This window comes from Taudactylus pleione, unplaced genomic scaffold (assembly GCF_031769625.1).
Source record: "Taudactylus pleione unplaced genomic scaffold, aTauple2 ptg000211l, whole genome shotgun sequence".
Lineage (NCBI taxonomy): Eukaryota > Metazoa > Chordata > Amphibia > Anura > Myobatrachidae > Taudactylus > Taudactylus pleione.
In genome coordinates, this window is record NW_028284613.1 from 702,986 (window position 1) to 730,834 (window position 27,849).

At 40.9% G+C, this 27,849-nt stretch overlaps 1 protein-coding gene across 7 annotated transcripts in view; it reads right to left on the minus strand.

Annotated features, from left to right (window-relative positions):
* Positions 1–2,540: 2,540 nt before the first annotated feature.
* The window catches only part of XIAP (X-linked inhibitor of apoptosis), a 70,017-nt gene continuing 44,708 nt past the window's right edge, over positions 2,541–27,849 (minus strand). For 6 of the 7 annotated variants that reach the window (XM_088478192.1, XM_088478193.1, XM_088478191.1 and 3 more), the window contains exons 4-7: positions 25,803–25,881; positions 19,050–19,104; positions 6,601–6,789; positions 2,541–4,663 (exon numbers count right to left, since the gene is read on the minus strand). In XM_088478192.1, coding sequence (XP_088334318.1) covers positions 4,470–4,663; positions 6,601–6,789; positions 19,050–19,104; positions 25,803–25,881 — 517 coding nt within the window. In that variant the 3' untranslated portion in view covers positions 2,541–4,469. Of the gene's footprint in view, positions 4,664–5,436; positions 5,498–6,600; positions 6,790–19,049; positions 19,105–25,802; positions 25,882–27,849 lie in introns of all 7 variants that reach the window. The other variant, XM_088478196.1, reaches the window with a different exon arrangement.

Below are 27,849 nucleotides of genomic sequence, written 5' to 3' on the forward strand. Positions count from 1 at the left end.
ATTCTTCTTCATTGAATTGTGCTGGGTGCATATAGCCCTTCTGTGCTGTGAACGGTTGTAGCTAACTTCAGATAAGCTTTATTGTTTGGCTTCTAGAACTATTTGGCTTCTAGAACTATTGAGGCTCCCTACTTAAAACATGAGGGTCGGAGGACATACAGAGCACGTTGTGCAGAAGAGGAGAGATGGTGCGGCGGTAGGACCAAATGTACTGAAATATAGGCACTTCAAACTTATCAGCCATCTCTGGCTGACTCATCCCAACTTTTTTATTCTGTTATGCAGTTGTTTGGAATAAAAGCCTCATGTTGCAATTACACAATTCGTGAAATAGCTAGCCAGATCATTAAACGCTAGCTAGGGTTCCAAGAATAGTCAAGCATAAGGCTAAGGCCATATAAGTGATCAATTACTTTAAAAATATAAATTGCAACCCTTATTTTGGTACATATCTGTACACCAAACAAGCAAACATTTATATTAACATTTACAAGTACAAAAAAAAAAAAATCATACTTTTAACATTAACAAATAAATAAAGTATAGACTTAAAGAAATTTCCAATTATTGCAACTAATATTATTAGAAGAATAATGATTTCTTCACTCTAGATGCTCTGAGCATGGTATCATTCTCTGCACAAATAAAGTTAATTTCAACTGTTTAATATCAAGCATCAACCCCTTTCATGACTGTAGTGTGTCTTCCAGAGTCTCAGGTTTGGGGGGGAGAGGGAAGCATTGGGGGGGGGGGGGGAAATAACATCGCCACAGATCTCAGAAAAAAGAAAATTCCCCTCCAGCGCACTGCAGATAAATCAAAAATACTTGAATCCTACATAATAGAAATTCAGAGGTATTGGTTTACATACATTTGCAAATATATGAATAAGCGCTGGGCCAACGTCAAGGCTCCTCTATACCAGCGTCCCTAACATTAAGGGGTTCACGTCCGAGAAGCAAGGCACCCCAAAAAATTCCAGCCAAGGACCATCCCCAGGGCATCACACGAAAAGGGGAAAAAAGGTGATAGTGAAGTGTAAAAGGATAGCTTTGTAAAGATAAATCAATAAGTGTTAATGAAATGTAAAAGAAATAAAATGACATAAATAATATACAAACAAATAGAGAAGTGAAAAGATGTGAAGTGAAAAGATCTCCACAGATCTGTCATCTCTTGACTGTAAAAGGACAGTAATTTGCCAGAACACCACAAGTTTCGAGCGCATTCTTTCTGCTGATAAAAAGCTGACAATGTAGTGATAGAGTTTACACATGGCCTAGACACAATATTTTAGTACTTCCATTTCATTAGATTAATTTTTTGTGGAGACCATGGAATGCCCAATTACAAGATTTTGATAACTAATGGAGCGTACACACGGTCAGATTTGTCAGACTTGTCAGATTTGTCAGATGAACGATTGAACGATTAAACGATCTGAACGATTTGACCAAAGTTTTGAACGATTTGAACGATTGAACGATTTTTGACTGCATTAAAATGAATGGAATCGTCCAAGTCTGACTGCAAACCCATCAGATGTCAGATATCGTTATCTGACAAACGGGAACGCGCATCGTTGATCGTCCATCGTTCAGGCATGTCAGATATGAACGATTTTCCTTCAGATATGAACGACTGAACGATTTTTAAATCGTTATCGTCCATATCTGAAGAAAAAATCTGATCGTGTGTATGCACCATTAGACACACTTATCCTACAGCATTATTATATGGAATAGTTTTTTTTTGCTTCCATTCTTCACTATGGTATTGGAAGACCGTACGAATACAGTTTCAGAGGAGTGAAGACAAGCCCCTCTTATGACTAGCATATACAAAGCAAAATATAAGTGAGCAGTTACAATATACTAAAAAAGAATACCTTATATATGTTTTTTTATATTTCTGGCTCTTATTTGTGAGTAATTCTGAAACTCTTGGTTCGTACAGTGGAGTAACTACGGGGAATTCCCTGTATAACTCACTGGCAACATATGGGACAAGAAATGGGAAATATGATGTGAACATTCCTTACGTGGCACTGGTCAGGAAATGGACTATAAAATCAGATGGGCTGCCATAGCCTACATAATACTGGTGATCGCAATAGTACTACAGGGGCATCAAAGCAGACATACAAAAACAAAGTATAATTACCAGCTGTACAGACACAAACTTACATTGAAAATCAAAGGGATCATGTCTAGATTAAACCAATTTATAAAGATTACATCATTCTGATAAAATATATACATGACTTTTAAAAAGAAAATATCTTAAAAATATATTCTAAAATGTACATGAAAATATAGGGCAGGCAACAATTACATATTTACTACTACTTACTGAACAGTCATGTTCCTTGGTGTAAAATAAACAGTACAGAATGTGTTTGTGATACAGCACAGCCTTTTTTTTTTTTTTTTTACAATGAGTGACTTTCAAACCTCTCAACAATAGACATATACATAGAAGTGAAAAAAAAAAAAAGGTGCTCAAAGTTTAATTTCACAATAATAAGTTAATCGAAACTGTTCTTCTGTGCTGATTTATTAACACATTTTGTCATTGGCCTTCTCATAAATTGGAGTACACTTACAGTATGGCCACTAAATACCAATTGCCATCTAATTAAACAGGTTTCCTTTGATCCCATGTACATTCTTCATTTTTGATCACATGACCATATTATTTACATATTACAAAAAATCCTGAAAACAAAAATATAAAACATACAGGCATTAAACATATTTGATCTTCCTTACCTGAAAATAACCCAGAAGTTTACTCATTAAGGTCAATCCAATTAGCCGCGAGTTGCCGTTGCAACGACGTTAAAACGCCAGCAACGTATCGGCACCTCGCACCCCACTGAGCCCGAATTCGCAGAATCCAGGCTGCTGTAAAGTGAGGCCATTGCCGCGATGACTCGAGCCGGCGAGATCATCACGGCTAATAGGATCAAACCCATTGTGTAAGTGCTGGTTTACCACTGGGCGTGGTGAAAGTCACATTCTCATTCCACGATATGTTGGAGAACACTATATGCTGCCATACAGAAAAATAGGTGTAGGAATTTCTCTTTTTTTTTTTTTTTTTTAGGAGAAATAGGAATTCTTTTATGGACGATTGGTTAAAATAATTTTTTGGAGGTATTATCATTGAAAGACTGGTTCTCACAAGCCTTTTTTTTTTACTGCATCAGCACAAAAGAAAACATTAAAAAAAATACAAGACTTTATTGACTTTCATTATTGGGAAAATATATTTGAGCTCAATTTTTTTTCACTTTTGTTTATATGTTCCTCAGTGTAAATACGAAAAAAGGTAAATGCCAATTAGCATTTATAGGAAATACAAATGTATTCTATACAAAAGATGCCACACACTTAAATATAATAGCCATGAGTATGTATATTATTTATGCAGGGGACATGATTTGTTCTCTATAATATTATATTTCTTTGAATGCCACATAAAACAAAGTGCTTCAATGAAAGCATTTATAGTACATTTAACATGACTAGTATTTAATCCATGTGTAATGAGTTTAAGCAGAAGTCACTCAAATGTGCTATCAAAATCTTAAAATGTTAATTTTTGCTGTCCAAGTTATAAAAAAAAAAAAAAAAAAAAATATGTTTATCAAGTTAATCAGAACTTACCAATGCACAACCATCTTACTGGCAGGCCAATCTATAACAAAAGGGGCATTTCAATTATCTGGGATGTTCAGTTGTGTACATCTCCAATAAATACAGATTTCCTGCGCGCCTCCATGTTTGTAAGGAAAAATGTGCCAAGTTGGCAAAATTCGCAGCCTTTCAACAACACCCAGCTATCAATACTAATTGAAATGCTCCAAAATGTGGAGCGTATGGACAAAAAAAACACAACAACAACTTTCCAATGCTGTGGACATCAACCATTTCTGCTCAAAGGGTGGGAGGAAGTATGTATGGACTTAGGGAAAACGGATTTTGAAAATGTCTGAGAAACCGTTTTCTTAAGTTTGATAAGCATGACAAGGGAAATGAAGTAAGTTTTATATCAGTTGTAATAAATGCATTACATTTAGTATTTAATACAGACTTATTTCTGAGAAAAATCCTACATTTTAGTATTAGTTATTTTGAATAAAATTATTGTAACAAATAACTGCAGTAAAGTCAGAAGAGAGACTGGATTAAAATACAAATATCACAAAAAAAAAAAAAAAAATACTAAAAAGAAAATGTAAGATCACCCAACTGGTCTGTCTCATCGTGTGTGCCTGACCAAACTTGAGGGAACAGGCAGCTGATCTGCTGGTGTATTGTAATTTCACTTGTCCCCCAATAACAATAGGTGTTACCCAGCACATGCCAGGGAGATAGGATAATAGAGGTAACCTGCAACTAACGTAAAGGTGGAATTTGTCAATTAATCTTATGTTTTATTTCTGAGTTCATGATAGCTGTACTTTAAGACATGAAAATTTTTTGTCGTCTGTGTATAATAGTACAACATATAGGACACTTATCAAGCAGCTCAGCACATTCGGAGCATGCCACTAAGTGGCCACAGGGAATAAACACAATAGACACAGCTTTGTCCATGCAAACTTTGCAGATTTTCTCCTCTTCCAGTTTTCTCAATTTTTCTTCTATGGTGTTCTCTGTAAAAGCAAAACACAACAATAGTTCCATTTATTATATATACACACACACACACACACACACACACACACACACACACACACACACACACAATACTCGTAATATTTATTTATTTTTACTTTGCTGCAAAGTGACTATGGTTGGGGTTGCCATAAATCTGGAGCTTTTAGTCTGCAATACGGTTTGTTCCAAGGTTGGCTTCTTAACCATGATAAAGCATAGTGCAGACATCGCAACAACATAACAAATAATCATATCCTATCATTTATCTAGTACAGTCTATAAAAGTATAGGTAGAATCTGACTGGTTGCTATGGGTAACTTTTCCACTTGTCCTCCTAAAGTGGTTTGATAATCCCGACCCACATGCATTATTAAAAAACAAAAACTCAAAAGGGGGATATGGAATTCACATCAAAGTATATAATTGTAGAAAATATGAGGGAGAAATACAATTTTTAGGGAGACATTTATCAGACCAACTAAGATTGGAGAATAGGACAGTTAGAGAAGTTACCCATAGCAACCAACCAGTATGTACCCATCATTTTAAAGAATGTACTTGAAAAATGACAGCTGATGCCGATATATGTTGCAGATATATCAGTGCATCTGGCTGTATGTACGGGTGACCCGCCGCCAGCCCATACAATTGCTGCATGGACCGCCAACACTGACATCACAACTGGGCAGGCAAGTTGAAATGCCGGCCCAGTTGCGATGTCTGCCCAGACACATCGAGTTGCAGACTGGGAAGTGTGTATTGCCTTACCAATTGGCCGCTTTGATGGCAGATCCATGGGTCGACAGACAATTGTATGATACGGGGCTCCCTGGAATAAAACAGGTGCACAGCAGTTGCATCATTTCACGTATGGAAGTTAAAACTCTGAGTAATGCAAAATAATAACAGCTGTCTCATACCGTATTACTTCATCTCACTTACAATGCTACCTAATTACATTGACTCCACAACTATTTCCTAGGAGCAAGTGAGTGACATATACAGATACGTGAGCAACAGAATGTACAAAATGCCTACATCTAATAATCCCTAAATTCCAGTTATATGACAGAGACTTTATAGGTGTAACAACTGGAAGGTGGAATGTGCCCCAGCATCCTGTCAATCATCTATGAGTAACTGCAGCCTTTCGCCATCATTTATAATCCTCATGAATCACAGCGCATGCCTCGCACACACCACCGTATCATAGATTTTATTCTCATCACTACCTAAAATGACCGCAGAGCTGCTGGACTAGTATTTCTCACATCAATACTGGATTTGTAAGTGAACATGTTAAACATTTTTATGATAGGAGAATTACTTCTATTTCCCCCATTTTCAAAACACTCACATCTGTGGCACTGCAAGGGTCTGAATATAAAGATATAATATTCACAAATATATAAGCAAAAGCAGATAGAACATTGCAGAATGTAAAATTTTTCAAAAACCTTTTTTCCTTTATAATGAACAGAGAAAAAACATCCATAAGAAATGCATAAGGGCAGAAGGAAGTTGTGTTTAAATAGAACAAGGTTTAGTTTTAAATCTTTAATTATTTGTTCAGTAAACCAGGCTCTAGTACGTATATAGTGTAGCAAGCAGCCAAATATTTCCCAAGGACAACCTTATGCCTCTTAGGGGTTCCAGACATACATGGGTACTTGGGACGCTGCATATTACTGCTGGCCAGTATGTGAACAGGGAAATATACTGACTTTTGAGGTCAACTACATCTACTCTATATTTAGCGCATGCATGTACTTCTAGTCAAACCACATTGCATGCAAAGTGCACTTCAGCTTAGTATTTTATTTAATTCCTTTTTTTTAATTTTTTTATTTTAAAGCAGCAGTTTCCCATACCAAGCTGAAATCCTACTGTATATTTACAGCATTGAATTTCTAATTCCCATAGTGTCCTTACCGATGTCTCTTTGCTTTGCATCCCCATTTTCAGTCTGAGAGTTTAATAAATCAGAGACCAAAACCTCCATTGATGTGTAATTTTCTCCTGTGGTTTTTATTCTTTTCAACATGAGTGTCTTAATTTCTTCCAGATGAAATCCCATTTGCTGTGCATTAATCACCAAAGGGTTCTTCATTAATTCACTGTCTATAAAGAGATGCATTTCTGTTAACTGACAAAGTAATAGATAAGAAAAGTAGATTTAAAGAAAAATTTTATGTGAATTTATTTAGGCTCAAAACACATTCCCACTGTCTGATTTAAGAATAGAGTCACTGCTGGACTGACAGCCTCATGAGATGGTGCAGACAATGATCATGGTGCGTACTTGATTCATTTGGTTGCTCTTATTCTATCTCAAATCTATCTTTTAACACCTGAATAATTTCATTGGATGGCGTTCCTTTAAATATATATTAATGTTGCAGTGTGTATTGCTCGCTCAGTAATCATTCAACAAAGAAATAAACAAAGCAACAAACAGAAAAACAGATAACCCTCTGAAGCTAAAAACTTAAAGATTTAGGCAATGCCCATTTTTTGCTAGAATGACATGGAGATGCTGGTTACCATAAGGGTACATACCCACTGACATCTGAATAATCCATGTTAATGAGTGGAACACTAAAAATCATTGTTCACAGCAAGTCCATATCCAATTGTGCTTTTACAAACACCATTTGTTCCACTTCTACATGATTGGCACATTTAAGATCATTAGAAAATAAATCTAAAACTATCAGAAACGTGGAAAATGCATAACCAATACACTTGTGTAAAAATGTACCAGCAAGTATGTACCCTAAGAGGATCAATTACATACAGCCATGGCCAAAAGTTTTGAGAATGACAAGTATTGGTTTTCACAAAGTTTGCTACTTAAGTGTTTTTAGACCTTTTTGTCAGATGTTACTATGGTATACTGAAGTAAAATTACAAGCATTTCATAAGTGTCAAAGGCTTTTATTGACAATTACATGAAGTTTATGCAAAGAGTCAATATTTGCAGTGTTGACTTTTCTTTTTAAAGACCTCTGTAATTTGCCCTGGCATACTGTCAACCAACTTCTGGGCCACATACTGACTGATTGCCGCCCATTCTTGCCTAATCAATGCTTGGAGTTTGATAGACAAGGGGAGGTGTGAGTGCTCGGAGTTTAGAAATGTGGGTGAGATAGTTGTGGACGATGACACAAATCTGGCTCATGGGTATATAAGGAATATATGTAGGAAAAGGGGGGTGGGGGGGATGGGGAATGTAGTATATAAGTCCTGGTGTAAACCACCGTACGAACTGTGAGTAGGATGGTCACTTGAAGACAGTTCAGTCACTATGTAATCTTACGAAACTGGGTCGGCAATAACTTGTGGCAGTATGTTCTTATAGGGTCGTCAGCTGGTTCTTTTAATAACACTTAATGGTGCAAAAAAAGGAGGATCTCCCTTTGTCCACTGGTATATTATTCGGTATCCCGGCTCTCATCCTCAAACGTGTCCCATATGTAAAAAGAGGAGACCCGAGCATCAGGTTCAGGTAGGCAAGAATAGTGTAAAGTAAGTGGTGAGTACTTACCCAGATTCTTCCGCAAGCCCGCTGGTTCACCTGCAGTCTTTGCTCGACAGTCCAATGAGTATGGGTGTGGGAGTGGTTGTCCGGTTAACCATATAAACACTAGTACATGGACTCAAGGGGAGATTAAAAATGTGATTTATTGCCTGTCCACATGCAAACAAGGCTCCTGGTGGTACAGGTAACAAATGGTTAATGAAAAAAACAACAAAGGAAACTTTCAATCTAAATATAAAAGTTCAAGGTTAAAAGGGTAAGTCGCTGTGGTGTCCCCAATGCTTGGAGTTTGTCAGAATTTGTGGGTTTTTGTTTGTCCATCCGCCTCTTGAGGATTGACCACAAGTTTTCAATGAGATTAAGGTCTGGGGAGTTCCCTGGCCATGGACCCAAAATGTCAATGTTTTGTTACCTGAGCCACTTAGTTTTTACTTTTACATTATGTCAAGGTGCCCCAAACAATCTGAAAGGTGCTCCATCATGCTGGAAAAGGCATTGTTCATGAATGAGTAGCATGAATGGTCTCAGGATGCTTTAATGTTGGCATGACACAGGACGAAGACTTTTGGAAGATGGCCTGGTGTCAAGAAGGGCAGCAAAGAAGCCATTTCTCGGCAGGAAAAACATCAGGGACAGACTGATATTCTGCAAACTGTACAGGGATTGGACTGCTGAGGACTGGGGTAAAGTTATTTTCTCTGATGAATCCCCTTTCAGATTGTTTGGGGCACCTTGACATAATGTAAAAGTAAAAACTAAGTGGCTCAGGTAACAAAACATTGACATTTTGGGTCCATGGCCAGGGAACTCCCCAGACCTTAATCTCATTGAAAACTTGTGGTCAATCCTCAAGAGGCGGATGAACAAACAAAAACCCACAAATTCTGACAAACTCCAAGCATTGGGGACACCACAGCGACTTACCCTTTAAACCTTGAACTTTTATATTTAGATTGAAAGTTTCCTTTGTTGTTTTTTTCATTAACCATTTGTTACCTGTACCACCAGGAGCCTTGTTTGCATGTGGACAGGCAATAAATCACATTTTTAATCTCCCCTTGAGTCCATGTACTAGTGTTTATATGGTTAACCGGACAACCACTCCCACACCCATACTCATTGGACTGTCGAGCAAAGACTGCAGGTGAACCAGCGGGCTTGCGGAAGAATCTGGGTAAGTACTCACCACTTACTTTACACTATTCTTGCCTACCTGAACCTGATGCTCGGGTCTCCTCTTTTTACATATGGGACACGTTTGAGGATGAGAGCCGGGATACCGAATAATATACCAGTGGACAAAGGGAGATCCTCCTTTTTTTGCACCATTAACTGTTATTAAAAGAACCAGCTGACGACCCTATAAGAACATACTGCCACAAGTTATTGCCGACCCAGTTTCGTAAGATTACATAGTGACTGAACTGTCTTCAAGTGACCATCCTACTCACAGTTCGTACGGTGGTTTACACCAGGACTTATATACTACATTCCCCATCCCCCCCACCCCCCTTTTCCTACATATATTCCTTATATACCCATGAGCCAGATTTGTGTCATCGTCCACAACTATCTCACCCACATTTCTAAACTCCGAGCACTCACACCTCCCCTTGTCTATCAAACTCCAAGCATTGATTAGGCAAGAATGGGCGGCAATCAGTCAGTATGTGGCCCAGAAGTTGGTTGACAGCATGCCAGGGCAAATTACAGAGGTCTTTAAAAAGAAAAGTCAACACTGCAAATATTGACTCTTTGCATAAACTTCATGTAATTGTCAATAAAAGCCTTTGACACTTATGAAATGCTTGTAATTTTACTTCAGTAGACTATAGTAACATCTGACAAAAAGGTCTAAAAACACTGAAGCAGCAAACTTTGTGAAAACCAATACTTGGTCATTCTCAAAACTTTTGGCCATGGCTGTATATGTGCTAGAAAAATGGGTAAAGGACAGAAGAGTAACTGCAGACACGTTAGGTGAAATTAATGGTTTCACAGTTTCTGACACCACAATGGAGACAAACCATGATCAAAAAGCCAAAAGCGAATGCAGTGCTTATCAGTGACATCACTAGGCCATCAGCAGAGGATAGTCTCAAAGCAGTGTAGTTCGCACCTGTGCAAAATCTGTCCTGTCTACCACTATCAGGTTGATGTACAGGAAAAGAAATGCATGCATAAAAAGCTGGTTTCTCTTCTAATCCATTGAGGGACACTGGAAGACTAGGAGGATGTCCCAAATATGTCCCTAAGGGAGGGTACGCTCAGACATTGCAGTGCACATCACCTTTCATCAAAACCTGGCATTTTTAAAGGCAAAAGTATTGAATCTGTAAAACTTTGAGGTGTGTACGAAAACCAGTAAGCTGTACATCTAAACTACTCAGTAGAGGCCCTATGCTGCGCCAAGCAAGAGGCTCACACCAATTTGGTGGAATGCGCCCTCCCATTTTCAGGAAAAGGCAATCTTGCCACAAAAAAGGCCTGCTGAATTACTGAAGTAATCCACTTAATGGTCTATTTGGAAGCTAATCAGCTTCTCTTGTGAGGATTGGAAATAAACAGTACATCGGTCATGCGCAAGCCCTGGGTCCTATGGACATAAATTCTCATTGACAATATCCTGAGAATGAAGACAACATTACACCATATCCAACGTTTCCAAAGGAGGGTGCTACAAATCTGTCAACACCAGGCTGAGATCCAAAGGAGCTAATGTGGGGTGGTGCATGGTAACTGCATATGTAACTACCAGAAAGCCCGGAACGGCTAAGACCTAAACCTTCAAAGAGCGGGAGATTTAAACCACTTCCAACTTGTCCAGTCAGAAACGGCAGCAACTGCTCCAAGCAAAAAGATGTATACTTCAAGTCATACCAGGCAGTGTTAAAACTTGTTGTACTTCTTGGCCAAAACAGGTTTTCAAGTCTTGAGCATGGTCTGAACCACAGAGTCAAAAAAATCCTTATTTTAAAAAGATCATGGCCTCAATGGCCAAACAATTAGAGCAAAACCAGCTGAGGTAAGCTCAGATGATTAAAGAGGCCCTGACCGGAGATTGAGTCTTCGAGGCAGAAACCACAATGAGCTCTCTGCTACATCTACGGCTGTATAGTCTGTAGATACAAGAATAACCTAAATGCTCTCCCTTTTCACGTTTTTGTGGACATTCAAAAGCATCTCAACCAGAGAGAACAGCTTCAGCATGTTTATCAGGAGAGCTTGGGCTCCTCTGGAGACCAAAGACTATGGTAACTGGTACTGAAGAGTGATGGGCCCCAGCTTCACCATCACTATTTAGAAGTCCCAAATGGAGAATGAGCAAACATAGTTGAGACAACACAGAAAGATAGATGCAACACTGGGCAGAGTATGATGAGCTTTACTGGTCATGTGCTGTCAAGAATTGTTCCATTTCAACATAGGTTCTATCTGGAACTCCCAATAAATCTGTGCAAATTGAATCACCTCGAAGGTGGGTCATTCCATGTCAAGTGGACCAGGGCCCTCTACTTAACCTTCTCCGATTTTGTTGAAAGTTTGCATGAAGGTTGGTATATATGTACAGTAGAACTAACTTTGGTAAAGTTTCAGTTCACAGTATGCAATAGTACTGGAGTTGTGACCCTGGTATTGGAGGTAGGTGAAACGGTCACCGACTCTGCCGTGTACAATCAGCAATGTTCAGGTAATTGCTGTGACAGATCTAGGAGATCACAAGTTGTGAAAGTGCACATTGCTTACACAACTTTTGATTTTTGACTTTGCAAATTTTAAAACTCACTGCCTCAAGGCTTACAAAAAAGTACATTTTTGATAGTATGAGGCCAAAGTAGGCCAAAATATTTGTTGGAATTCAGCTGCCCATATTTCCAAAGGAAAACATTATTTTAGTATGAAATTTCTATAGCTAACTATCCAAGTGGACGCAATCACAATCATAAAATGACAGACTGTAAAGTTACTTGGTAATGTCATCTAAAATTGCTTTCACAAATTGCGCATTAAATTTTCCGCCATCTTTGATCCATTTCTCCCCTCTCACAGGGTTTTTTCAAAAGGCAATGAATAAACCCCTGTGAGAGGGGAGAAATTAATCAAGGGTGTTTTTAAGCATATTATGGACTGCAGAATTTCATTCTAAGCCTTGCCTCTATAACTGGATATGACTCTCACTGTCAGCCTTGGATTACTTTGGAGATTTGCTTGCCTTCATCCAGAGAAATATACAGTCAGACACCTTTGTTTGTGACAATTGTGCTGCCTGCAGAGAGGCCAGTAGGGAGCAGGTCTTGGAAACACAGAGCACGTCATTACACACCTGCCCATATTGCGGTGCCCAGCGGAGAGTGAGAACCGGACTGAGTACACCTTGCTTGGTGGGAGGTGAGAACCGGACTGAATGGACCGCACTTAGCGGGAGGCGAGAGCCGGACCAAACGCATGTTGTTCAGAGTGCTGCTATACTCACTTTTTAATACTCCTCAATATCTCAATATCAGGACTAGCCGGGAACTGTTTCTATAGCGAGGTTAAAACAAGGAGATCTCCTAACCCGTCAGGTGGCACCAAGTTGTGCAGCTGTGCCACTAACTAGAGATCACACGTACTTATTCTTGCAGAGACGTTTCACACAGTTTTGACATCGGTGTCTGGATTGGTGGATATAACATCTTTCATCATTTAATAGAGATATACATTATCAAAGTGATGTTTGGGAGCTTTAAATTAACTTTTAAGAACTATTCACATACCATTGATAAAATTAATATGTTGCAATGTATTGAAGCAATTGTTGTAGTATATATGCATAAATGTGTGTTTGGTATTGAATTTATTTTATTTTTGAACTGCAGTTCAGTTTTATATGTAATAACGTGACAATTACTATCAGCTTCTGGAATCCTGAGTGTTTATAATGGCGCAGACACATTGTTTCTTTTTCTATTTGTTTCAGTTGAGGGAATAGACAGAAGCCCTCAGTTGTCAGCTGCAAGTATTTACACAGGATAGCTTTTGTATAAAAGCGCACCTATTTTTGTATGACGTCTAGCGTGCAATTTCCCCAGTATTGAGGATCGGGGACGCACTTAAAAAACGGCCAGGTCCTGGAGGAGGCGTTGTGCTGTGGCGGTGTGGCCAATTCCTGACAGCTGCACTCACAGCAGCCCTTGAGAGAAACAGCGCTGTCATTCAAATAGGCGCCGGTTGCGAGCCAATCGGAGCTCAGTGACCGGCAGCGGCTGCCGGTCTGCGAGCCCAGATTGGCGCAGGAATGGCACAAGATTCAAATGAAGCTGTAGGCACAGACAGAGCTGCTCAGTGAGTCCTCTGTGTCGGTCATGGTGTCGTTGCTGTTCTGCGGGCCCAAGATTGTGGCGTGCGGGATCGTCCTCAGCATGTGGGGGTCATCATGCTGGTAACTATCTTCTTTGCTGCTGTGATATAGACTGTATACAGGGGTGTCCCTGCCTTATATCCTGTAAACAGCGGTGTCCCTGCCTATATACTGAGTGAGAGCGATACAGGGGTGCTCCTGCCATATGTTCTACGTGTGGACAAAACAGGGGTGCCGCTGCCATATATGTGTGATAGCTATACAAGGGTGTCCCTGCCATATATACTTTGTGCGATACAGGGATTCCCCTGCCATAGCTACTGTGGGTCCCATGGCTATAGGTGTGATGGTTCTGTGCACTACCTGTGGCAGAAGCGGCCAAGCTTCCCGTCTCAGGCATTAGACAGCTGTTGCTGAGGGATGTTGATGAAGTGTCAAAAATAAAATAAATAAAAAAAACAGGATTTTAATACTGACCGTTAAATCCGTTTCTCCGATTCCGCAGGAGACACTGGAGCCGAGACTGTGGAATATAGACGGGTGTTGAGTGGAGCCAGCACTTTTTGTTTTACAAATGTGACCCCTCTATGCCCCTCTCATCCCCTGTTATAGAAACTGAGCCCGAGAGGAGACGGACAGGAAAGAACCGGTATAGAAGGAGGAAGAACAGAACCACCACTAATAAATTACAAGAACAATCTACAGCAACATGCAGTCACACCAAAACCATCATGCGAAAGAGAGCAGCGCAGGGTGTGCGTCTAGTGTTTTTAGTGATTTAATGGCGAGTACCATAATCTTGTTTTTGCCTTCATCCAGCAGGGGACGCTGGAGCCGACTGTGGGGATGTCCCAAAGCTCCCCAGCGGGAGGGAGAGTGCTGCAACACTTGTACAACCAAGCGGCCAAAATGAGAATCAGAGGCCACAAAGATGTCAAACCTTTAAAAGCAAACAAAAGGTGTGGGTCCCAGACCAAGTGGCCACAAGGCACAGATGTGAAACCGAAACTCCCCTAGCAGCTGCCCAGGATGGGCTGACAGAGCGCATAGAATGAGCTAAAATGGAATCCGACCGAGGCCGGGATGCAGCCAATTAGGCCTGACGAATTGTCAGACAAATACAGTGTGCCAGGGTCTGCTGTGTAGCGGACCACCCGCGCTTGACCACATTTTAAACAACTAATCCGACCTGCGCAGCTGAGCAGTCCGATCCACATAGATTCGCAAGGCGCAAACCACATCCAAGGAACGGGAGGATGGATAGTCCCCCGGCAAAACGGAACTACACTGGGCTGGTTGATGTGAAAAGAGTATACAACCTTCAAAAAGAAGGCAGAGCGAGCACGAAGCTCTGTGCGAACCTCATTGAAGACCAGGTAAGGCAGGGGTTCCCAACCACGGTCCTCAAGGCACACTAACAGTCCAGGTTTTAAGGATAGCCATACTGGAGCACAGGTGACTTAATTAGTACCTCAGTTATTTTGATTTAACCATCTGTGCTCAAGCCTGTATATCCCTAAAACAAGGACTGTTAGTGTGCCTTGAGGACCGAGGTTCGGAATCACTGAGGTAAGCTGAGAGACAAGGTAATGCACCAAGCTCCGAAACTCTCCTGACCGAGGCGAAGGCCAACAGAAGCACAGTTTTCCAGAATAAGAACTTCAAATCTACTGACTCTAATGGCTCAAAGACAAATTATTGGAGAAAAGACAGCACCATGTTGAGGTCCCAAGGTGCTGTATGGGGTACAAAGGGAGGCTGAAGACAGAGAACCCCTGCAAAAAAAGTCTCTACATGTGGAATCAAGGCCAATTTGCATTGAAAAAGAGACAGACATGGCTGAGACCTTGAACTTCAAATAGCCTAAGCGAAGACCCGCATCCAAGTCCGACTGTAGAAACAGCAAGTGGCGGCCAAACAAGACGACGTTGAAGGGAAACCCTGACTTTCGCACAATAACATAGGATTTCCAAATCCGATGATAGTGGGCTGAGGGAACTGGTTTCCTAGCCCGAAGCATGGTAGGGATAACTGCCTGTGGTATGCCTTTTCGCCTCAAGAGCGTGGCTTGTACAGCCATGCAGTCAAAAGCAGTCTCTGTAAGACAGGGAAGCGGAATGGACCCTGTTGGAGGAGATCCGGCCACAGTGAAAGAGGCCAAGGATCGTCTGCGAGGAGCATCCACAGGCGGAGTACCAGGCCCTGCGAGGCCAGTCTGGAGCCAACAGAATGACAGTGACCCTTCTCCCTCTTGATGCGTTTGAGCACCCGAGGGAGAAGGGGGAAAGGCGGAAACAGATAAACTAACTGGAACCACCACAGAGTTGTCAGCGTGTCTGCTGCCATCGCTGCCGGATCCCGAGAGCGGTAGCAATAACGAGGAAGTTGATGGTTGTGTCTGGATACCATGAGGTTTATTTGGGGCATGCCCCAATGATGAACCAGCTATTGGAATACCGGTGGATGAAGAGCCCATTCCCCCAGATGTAGATCCTGGTATCTGCTTCCCAGTTGTCTACACCTAAAATGAACGTCGACAGCATTGTGGTGTGCATTTCTGCCCAGCGGAGTATGCGAGTGACTTCTCGCATGGCCCTGCGACTAGAGTTCCTCCCTGCTGGAGCAGGGAGGTGGCATTGTGTGACTGGACACGAATGGCCAGCCCCCAAAGAAGGGGAAATGACTCCAGCAATGCACTGTAAACTTCAGAGTTCCAGAACATTTATCGGAAGAAGGGCCTGATGTCGCGACCAGCGTCCCTGGTAGTGATGACCCAGAACAACGGCCCCCGCCAGCCCCTGAGACTAGCGTCAGTCGTCAGAATGACCCAATCCCAAATGCCGAATCGGCGACCTCCTAGTAGGTGGCTGGATTGTATCCACCAATGAAGAGAGATGCGCGTTCTGGGGGAGAGTCGCACTAGGCATGCATGTGGAGGACCTCGACCACTGGGACAAGAGATCCAGTTGGAAGGTCCATGAGTGGAAGCGACCGAACTCCAAGGCCTCAAAAGAAGCTACCATCTTCCCCAGGAGGCGGATGCAGAGTGGGGACCCAAGGAGGAGAGGGGTCCTGGGCTGGGGTAGCCCCCACAGGAGCAGATTCCCCCGAGTCACAATAATCACACAGCAGAGCCCCCTCAGAGTGAGCCTGAGTGAACTTAGACTTGCACTTCTTACAGGCATAAAGCCTTAGAAGCTGCTCCATTGCAATGCTGCCTCTAGCACAATTTGTGTTAAGTTCAAAGAGAACGCATACAGGCTACTATATAGCTGGTACTATGTACCCTCTCGATTGAGCAAAATGTATCCTGGCACATCAGATAGGTGTTAGAGAGATTGTGCCGCTGAGACCACCACATCTGGATATGTCCTAAGAGTAAATCTTTGGAAGGAGACATTGGCCTTATAACTCATTTACTCCCTATACCTTTTCCTTATGATCATAAGTATATTCTTCTTCCTTTAGACTTTCCTACACTGACCAGGCATCAAAAATTGATGCACCATATTGTTAATGCAATGAAATGTCAGTTAGCATCGGATTGTAAAAAAAAAATATATTCTCTTTCTATGCAGTCTATTCTATCTTGCATCATTGTATATGGCATATATGACTAGCTTATTAACAACTCTTAAATCTTTTGATAACATATGGAGCCCATGATTAGCCTCCCAATCTGCCCCCTCCCTTTTTTCCCTGTAACAGTCATTTATATATACTTTTATATTTATTTCCAGCTTAGGGACCCACCACAGGGACTCTTCCTCTCCCTCTCTATCTTCTTCTCTTTCAACTACTTCACCGTTGTGTACGCTAAATTCTTTTTTGGCTGTGTTAAACTTTTAAAATAAACACAATCTCCTTGCTTTTTCTATACAGAACAGACCTTTTATTTTTGATAATCATCTGTGTAGGTGAGATTTTGAGGATTATGGCCTCTGTTATACATTGCCATCCTTCTAATTAAAAAGTACCTTTAAAAAAAAATAAACAGAACAAACCTGTAATAAAAAGCAGCCCTGAAATTGAGCTCACAGCTCAGAATACAGATCAAAAAGCTGAAGTTTCCAGGTAGCTAATGGGGTGTAGAGAGTAGAGGAACTTGAGCTACTTTATGATGTTCCAATGTCCCACAAAAGATGAGAAACAAAGCTATTGCAGTCAAAACTGATGCATCTTGCCAATAACCTGTATAGCTGGCTTATAATGAGAAATAAATCAGAAAAGTTTAGTTAATGGCGATAATCTAGTGTCTACTCCAACTCATTCTTTTACCTGTTACGGCCTGATCTTTGAGACCATTTGTCACACCAGTTTACATTACAGGGTTGCATAAAAATCGGATTTTTTTATTAAAAAAAAAAAAAAAAAAATTGGATTTATTTGATTTAAATCAGATTTTCTGATAGGATTATTTTATAATTTTTTTAATTAAAAGTAAACTGTTTAATTTTAGATGTTTAAACATTGAGTAATAAATGAACAATTTTTAAAGTGAGAATAGTAACAAAATGAACACAGTAATAGAATATATACACACTAAACAGTTTCATCAAGAAGTACAATTAGGCTCTGAATTTCGCTCAATCAGTGGTTTGCGTCTGAGTCAAACATATACATGTCTTGCCCACGTTCTCAAGTTTGTCCTCAACAGAAAAGGCTCTGTAGCATGCAATCAGCTTAGCTGCTTTTTCATTTCCCAATCTGTTGCTCGATTTGGATTGTACAAAATAGTACGTTGAAAAAATCCTTTCAATTCCTGCACTTGATGAAACTGCAGTGAACATCTGCTTCAGAAGATTTACTACAGAAGTGTCTAACGGAAGAGGAGATGCGTTGGACATCCACTAGGCTAGAGGAGATACTTGGCGTAAAGTGTCCACTTCAAACATGTATGATGTAAATGGTTTCATGGATGCACGCAAGTTGATGATGACCGGCATAATTTGACGATTATTGGCATGAGCAAACTCCATAGCAGTCTCAATTTCAGCAGGACTAAGCTTTTTTTCCCCTGTACCGAGTATCAAGTAGATTTAGCCAGCATGTGGGCATCTGTGAGTGCAATTTTAGCTCTTGCCTTTGCCATCTTTACTACATTGCTGTGGTGTCCAATCTCTTCAAGATCATCAAAACAGCTTCTTGCACACTTGTACGACCTCAGATTGTGCATTTGCGTCTTTGTGCACGATCCAGAGCTACAACTACATCGTTTGATTTAAATCGTGCAACCCTGTTTACATAGTCTGCTAATATGACCAGGACTGTACTCCGGGCACATTTCCTTGAAATAGAAAGCTACATACAATGTGGTGTACTTCTAAATCTCTGCCAAGAAAAGATTGATACTATGATACGGTTTAATAGCTACAGAACAAACTGCTATAATAATTGCTATTTCACCAGGTATTAGCACCATTCATGCTTGTTAAACAACAAGTAAGGGTAAATCTTAGCAAACACAAATAAAATTCAGCTTAATAAAGTTACACTTACCTGCAGGTAAAACAGCTGGTGTCCGGACAGGTGGAATCTGTTCAGCAGCACTTGCCTAAGAAAAAAAAGGTAACAGTACAATAAATAATCTTCAAGCACAATAAACAGACAACATTTTGTGTTTTTCTGTATTTTAATTTTTTTAAATTGTTTTAATGAGAGATTGACCAGACGTACTTATTAAGTTTGCTGGACCCGTTCATGTTCTAGTATACAAGCCACCTTACTTACCAAGTCATATATTTTTTTTTAAATAATTTAAAACAGGGTTTCATTCAAGGGTGACCAAATTTTCCTCCATGAATCTAAGTATTCCAAAATATCCACTTGGAGCTATCTTTTCTACACACTAGTGAATAACTATATCTGCACAGAGGAAATAATATTCTCTAAACTGGGTTCTACACTATCATCGATTAGACCAGTGATTTTCAACCTTTTTCAACTCGAGGCACACCTACACAAGATTTTAAAATTGCCAATATACACTCTATGGGGATGCAACGTGTGTGACCAATGAATAAACACACACATTGGCCTCCACAGGAATAAAACGTGCTACATTGGCCTCCACAGGGATAAAAACACACTACACTGGCCTCCACAGGGATAAAAACACACACATTGGCCTCCACAGGGATAAAAACACACTACATTGGCCTCCACAGGAATAAAAACACACTAAATTGGCCTCCACAGGAATAAAAACACACTAAATTGGCCTCCACAGGAATAAAAACACAGTACATTGGCCTCCACATGAATAAAAACACACTACATTGGCCTCCACAGGAATAAAAACACACTACATTGGGCTCCACAGGAATAAAAACACACTACATTGGGCTCCACAGGAATAAAAACACGCTACATTGGCTTCCACAGGAATAAAAACACACTACATTGGGCTCCACAGGAATAAAAACACGCTACATTGGCTTCCACAGGAATAAAAACACACTACATTGGGCTCCACAGGAATAAAACACACTAAAGTACAAGTGCGCTGATCTGACCGCCATGGCACACTTGACACAAGCTTGCGGCACAGGTCGACAGACTAAAAGTCGACATGTACAAATGGTCGACATGGTCAAAAGGTGAACACAAAAAATGTTTGACACATGATTTTTTTTTTTTTTTTTAGGGTTAGGTACTTACTGGAGGTTTAGGGTTAGGCACCAGGAGAGAGGGTTAGGGACATACCGGAGGGTTAGACACTAGAAGGGACTGTTAGAGTCAGGCACCTACCCCGACGGTTAGGGTTAGGCACCAGGATGATAGGTTAGGGTGCAGATTAGGGCTAAAAAAGAAAAAAAAATCATGTGTTGACCATTTTCATGTCGTCCTTTGACCCAGTTGACCATTTGTGCATGTCGACGCTTAGTGTGTTGACCTTTTGATCCCGTCGACCATCTGGAGTCTACCTAGACATTGTCTATCGCAGGGGTAGCCAACCTCGGTCCTCGAGAGCTACTAACCATTCACGTTTTCCAGACCACCTAGCTGGTGCACAGCTGCATTCATTACTCACATTTGAAAAGATCAACATGTGGTACTAATTATTTCACTTATAATTCTGTGAGACCTAGAAAACATGCACTGTTGGTAGCTCTCGAGGACCAGGGTTGGCTATCCCATGTCTACCTAATTACTCTCTTATACCACACCCAAATCTCACCATGACAACATCATTCTGCTGTGAATCTAATGCTGCATACACACTGGCCGATCAATAGATCGGCCAATATATCTGCTGGCCATTAGCCAGTGTGTACAGACGATATGTCTGTGAATCGCGTCGTTCACAGACATATCGCATTGGCTGTGCTGCACAGCCGATGGACAGATATGTCTGCAGACATATCTGTCCATCAGCAAGTGGTTACAGACGGTCTGCAAACCGCCCGTAGACACAAAGCGGCAGCCGCAGGGAGGGGGGCTTCTGGCCCTGCCTTCCTGTCAGCGGGACCCGCAGCTGCTGGATATATGACAACCATTCAGTATGTATGAACAACCATCATCTAAAGATATATCTGCAGATTACTCGATCTGCAGATATATATTTCAGGTATGTACCCACCTTAAGCGAGAAATGCAATAGGGTACGAGATTGTAAAAGGGATGATTTTTTGCTGATTTTGCCCCTGAATTTAAAGTAGTGATAATTTTAAAAGGCAAAACCAGGTTGATTTTGCCTTTTAAAACATTATCCAAAACATTTTGTACTTTTACAGATTCATACTCTACTACATTCGCTCCCAAGACTATTAGGGGGCAATAATCCAATTAGGTGCAAGTTGGCTTGTGCGAGGAGTTCTCACGGGAACTCACACTGCAAAGTTCAGTGTCAATTGAATTCCAAACTCACTTTTTTTTATTCAAAATGAAAATCGCGGTTTTTGTGCATACCCCCGACAGTGTGAAAAGATAGGGAAAATCTTTATTTTAAAGGTAAAAATGTGAGGACAGTGCAGAACCCCTTGGACACACCCCCTAATGACTAATTAGGCATTTGGAAGTTTTTAATTAGTGTAATTGGCCCAATAATTATGTCATGTTTGGGTGTTGAAAAAAAACAAAGGGGTCAAATAAACCCAAAATCAACTTTTTCCTTTGTTTAAGCACCTCAAATGTAAAAGTATTACATAAAATGAAAAATAATTCCTGTTTATAATTTTTTTTTTTTTTAATTTTCTTAAAGTGGCCTCAAATTAACACAAAGGGAGGTATTCAATTAGCCCTCATAATTTCTTTTGGGGGGGCAATTTAATTAGACCCCCCTTCCCTCCCCCCAAAATTATGTTTTTGGGTGAAAACACATAGGTTCTGTGATAGCTTAACGGACGTGTTTTTTTACTGGCGGCTTCCCAAAAACAGGCTAATTATCAGTGATTTTGTTTCGGGGCTAGCCGTGGTAACGAAAAAAAAATCCCAGATGCGCCCGCCCTTCGGGGCTAATTGGATAGCCCCGGGGAAACAATTAGCGCGCAATATTTACCGCAGCTAAATTTATCCCCCCATCAATTTTTTTTCTTTTTTAAATTTTTTGAAAGTGTGCTTTTTACCATTTTTTTAAAATGCACAAATCAGCCATTTGACAGTTTAAAAACCTCCAGTACTTTTCTTATGCCCACTAACAGCCATATGATTCTGATAACAAATTTGTCACTTTTTTTTGGGATCCAGGATGATTTCCCCACTTTATCATGCCTTTTTCCTAAGTCGCATGTAACAGAAAATTGCACACCCTCTTGGAGAGTACTGCGAACTGGTGTGTGCAATCGTGCGATGTTTGAGTTTCATAAAACAAACTCGCTTTTGCAAACTCACACCTAATTGGTTTGACACCTTAGAATATTAATATTCACTTGCTCCCTCCAACTTAAGTTTTTAGAGTTCTCTCCTCGTTTGAGAAATTAGTTCTTCTATCCCCCCTCACCAGGGAGGATGGAATGACAGTGCAGCCATGCTTCTACTTCAACTTTAATTAAAAAGACTGCTTACAAAAAATATATCTGGTGATAAACTCACAATATTGAATAACATTAGAATATTGAATGCCAATAATCGGTCTCACTGGAGGAGCTGCGATGTTCTTTAGGTGTGGGTAAGGCTCATCATTCGAGATTAATGCTTTAATAGCTAACCATGCACAAATTTCATCTAGCCTCTAGTCACAGTAGCTCTAGAACAGTGGTTCTCAAACTCAGTCCTCAGGAATCAACACAGGTCACTTAATTGGTGCACAGACAAATTCATTACTCACCGACACATTTTAAAAGATCCACAAGGTGGTATAATCATTTCACTTGTGATTCTGTGAGGAGACCTGGAAAACATGCACTGTTGAGGGACCTGAGGACAGAGTTTGAGAACCTGTGCTCTAGAACAGTGGTTCTCAAACTCGGTCCTCAGGACCCCACACAGGTCACGTTTTCCAGGTCACCCAGCAGGTGCACAGGTGTAGTCATTACTCACTGACACATTTTAAAGAGATAAAATATAATAGAATCTTTATTGGCCAAGTATACAAACGTATACCCGGAATTTAACTCAGGTTACTGCACACATATATAACAATTCACAGCCAATCATAAAAAACATAAAACCAAACAAATTATTACCACAAAAAACTAAGCAAATCCTCCAGTTTGTTATTTAGCAAACAAACAGCCTACAGATAAACACTATTATGATGTATGGAAGTTTTTGCAGGCAATATTCTACAACACCTGCCTGATGGAAGTAGTTGAAACAAGGGACAACCAGGATGCGACGGATCCATTACACTATTGGTAGCCCGCTTCCTTGCCCTAGACAGGAATAGCTCCTCAACTGAGGTGAGACCTAACCCAACAATCCTTTCCACTGTTCTCACAACCCTTTGTAGCCTACACTTATCTTTCCCAGACGCTGAACCAAACCAGACAAGAACCGAGGAACATAGCATTGACTCGATTATGGCAGTGTAAAAGAGAATCAGCAACTCGCGGGGTAGATTAAACTTTTTAAGCTGCCACAGAAAATACAATCTTTGCTGAGCTTTCGAAACAATAACATCAATGTTAGGCCCCCACTTAAGGGCTCATGAGATTGTGGACCCCAGAAACTTAAGAGTCCACAGTAGCCACAGCATTTCCATCTATCACAAGTGGAGACAAAGGGGCAGAACTCTTCCTAAAGTCCACAACCATCTCTACTGTTTTGAGCGGATTCAACTCTAGGTTGTTCCTGCAACACCACAAGGCCAACTGTGCCACCTCTTTCCTATATGCAGACTCATCCCAGTCCTTGATCAAACCAATAACCATGGTGTTGTCTGCAAATTCAAAAACTTCACAGATTGCTTATCAGCACAACAGTCATTGGTATACAGAGAAAAAAGCATAGGGGAAAGGACACACCCTTGGGGAGCCCCTGTGCTAATCCTACGTGCACATGAAGTGACCTCCCCAGCTTTCACATACTGCTTTCTGTCTGTCAAGAAATCAACAATCCTCACACAAGTTGATACTGGAACTCCCAAAGACATCAATTTAGAGTACAATATCCCTGGAACAATCATGTTGAATGCCGAGCTAAAGTCGACGAACAGAACCCTCGCATAGGTATCAGGCAGGTCAAGATGTTGCAAAACATAATGCAGCCCCATATTGACTGTATCATCCACTGACCTATTTGCCCGATAGGCAAACTGCAAGGGATCTAAGCGAGGGCCTGCCGTCGCCTTCAGATGGTTCAACACCATGCATTCAAAAATTGTAAAAGATACCCAGGTGGACTATTTATTTAATTTGTTATTCTGTGAGGCGACCTGGAAAACATGCACTGTTTGGAGTCCTGAGGATCGAGTTTGAGAACCTATGGTCTAGAACAGGGGTGGCCAGACTTTTGGACTCGGTGATCTACTTTTAAAACTGAAAACCTTTTGTGATCTACTGAGACGAAAAGGGGGCGTGGCATGCAAAAAATTGCGTGGCCTCACAGCAAGGGATGAGTGGTCTTGTCCTGGCGAAATCACGCATAGTATCCCCAATTCAAATGACACCACATAGCAGTGTCCCTTATTCACGTTACGACACACAGTAGTGCTCCTTACACACAATGCCTACAATAGTGCCCCTTATACACAATGCCCACTGTAGTAATGCCCCTTGTACACAATGCCCACTGTAGTAGTGCCCCTAATGCAATGCCCACTGTAGTAGTGCCCCTTATGCAATGCCCCCAAGTAGTAGTGCCCCTTATGCAATGCCCCCAGTAGTAGTGCCCCTTATGAAATGCCCCTTATGCAGTTCCCCTGTTTTTGAGCCTATTATGCAATGCCCTCTGTATTAAAGCTGCTTATGCAATGCCCTCGGTATTAAAGCCTCTTATGCAATGCCCCTCTAAATGTGCCCATTATGAAATGCCCTCTGTATTAGAGCCCCTTATGCAATGCCCCCAGTAGTGCCCTTTATGCAGCTCCCCCAGTAGTGCCCTTTATGCAGAGCCCCCAGTAGTGCCCCTTATGCTGTGCCCCGTCACCTGTGCAGTACTTACTTGGTCAGCACTCTCGTGTAGACGTCCACTGACTGGATCTAATAACATCCAGCAGGCGCGCAGGCTCTTCACAACAGGGGAGACGCGAGTGATGTCATCCACACACTGCATCACTGGGAACACTGGCCTCTGAAGCGATCAGAGGCTTCTTTAGTCTCTGATCGCTTCAGAGACCAGCATTCCCAGAAACTGCAGCAGGCTGGACGTGATCTACCGGAGGGAGCTCCGCGAGCTACTCGTAGATCGCGATCGACTTTTTGGTCGGCCCTGCTCTAGAAGATATGCTATTATGACATCTGAAAATGTTTGATTGCAAATATTAAGTAAACCTTAGGCAAAAAGAACTAATGTAAATTCAGGTAATGGTACTGTATTAACAACGGTGATATTATTATTCCCAAATAGTTTAATTACTTTTATTGCTTTGCAAATAAAGTTGTAATTTATCCCAGCTTGATAGGCACACAATTTATATTACGGGAAACAGTGAGACCTCTGGATTTCTCAGCTAAATGTTTGTAGTTGACTGTTCAACAATGGAATGTTTGTATAAATGGTATGGCTACATTGTGTCTTGGGGTGTGGCATTTAATTCCTCCCACAAGTACATGGTGGGTGCTAAGAACAGACTGACTTGTTGGGTAGGAATTTTAATTAACAAGTAAAAAAAATAATAATTAAAAAAAAAAAAAAAAAAAAAAAACTTACCGGTTTGTTTGGCAGAGGTCTGGATAACTGTATATTATTTATAAAGTGTTGCCCTTTTTCATCAACTAGGAATTTGCATCTGCGATAACAAAAAGAAACAAACTGATGGAAGATAATTACTGTCACAAAAAAAATAATGGAGCACATAAGCAAAATCCTCTCCTCTAAAAGAGATAAACATTTTAAGTAGTATAGTACAGATGTGCCCTCGTATACCCATCCTTTTTGTGCCATATGGCGTGAGACACCAGATGCGACTTAGATGCGCTGCCATGGGTAGCGATTCCCGTGCTTACTTTTTCACTAATGGTCCAGATTCGAAGTTGTACACTATGGTCACTGTGGTCCCGAGTCAGAGTTGTACACTACAGCCTCCGCAGCTGCTGTGTGAAAATATGCAGATGTCGCAGCCACCGATATATGTATTCAGATACCTACAGATATCTTTGCAAATCCAAGCATCTGCGTACAAAGATGCCACATCGGTCGCAGATAATTTAATGTTAGCATTCATGGGTAACTCTATGGTCACGCAGAATAGCCAGGGAGAATGAGATTCCAGGAGTCATGTTTACTGCAAATCTGCAGATGCAGGACGTCACACGGACCTGATACAGTCGGGTCATACCTGTGGTTCTAGCAGATACTCACAGTTGCCTCCCTTAAACACTACCTGCGAGCAACTATGGTAATGTACCTCGACTCAGGCGCATGCACAGATGGCAGATAAAAACATCGACATAGCCAACTCCTCTGAACCAGGCCCTATGGATTGGTATTTTTGTTGCAAAGTAAATTATAAAGTAGTAGATTAAGCATAACCATGCGTGGGGTGTCGCATGGTGCAAGTCGCTTGTCTTTTGCCTTTTTACCTTGTTTGCATACTTTTTTCTGAATTTTGCTTCTAAATTTGCTAATAGTCCACTAAACACTTAAGATTAGCATTTTTGTTGCAAAGAAATTGGTATAAAGTAGCAGATTAAGACATATTTAAAAAAAAAAAGTTGCATGGCGCCACTAAGTTGTAAAGTCCGCAACGCACCAAACGAGGCTGTTTGAGGATAGGTGTATGTGGATATATCTGTATATAAATAATATAGTCTGCACATTTACATGCAACACAACCACCAGATTATGAATGTTGGGTTTAGTCAATATGACAGAGTGTGCAGTTACAGGAAATCTGGTGACATTGCCCAAGAAACCGTTGGAGCCAAGAATTGTGTGGTGGGATACCTGGATCAGGCTTAAGGCCCCCATACATCAGCAATTGATTGTAGCAATTTGCAATCAATTGTGTATAAAAATCTTTCCCTTTTTCAATCGATTGCAGATTGCCACAATCTATTGAAAAAGGGAAAGATTTTTATACACAATTGATTGCAAATTGCTGCAATCAATTGCTGATGTATGGGGGCCTTTACTCTGCAAGTCTGCTATATAGGTACAATACTGTCAAATACTATTGGTATTTGAATAATCAGAATAAAAACATTGAATCGATCTAGAGTTTATACAAAATATATATGTTTAAATGTTAACGTACAGGTTTGGTTATTAGAAAACTTAATTCTTTTTCCTTTGGCAGCATACAGGGGTATATATACTTGTAAATAGCACTTTCTTAACACATATTCAAGTGGTATCACCGTGACCCCTGACATGTATAATGAAGGTCAAACTAAAACCCATCATGTACATCACCTCCTTGAGTGAGTCTATGGTCACACAGCATTGCCACTGTACCTGAGACACTGAAGCCATGCTCTGTGTACAGAATCGCAGCCACTGCAGCAAACACCCCCCGAAAAGGACAGGAACACATCTCCGTTTTAGCCGACACTCCCCGTTACCTCCCATAAAACGTTTGCTTTCACAATTTAATCGCCGCACGTGCGCATTGCGGCTGCTGCGCATGCACAGACAACCGATAATCATACAACTCTGAATCAGGCCCAGAACCAAAAATAAAATAGAAAGGTATCAATGTAGCTCTAATTAGTTTTACATAGGATACTACTAATACCACAAAAAGTTAAATTCACAT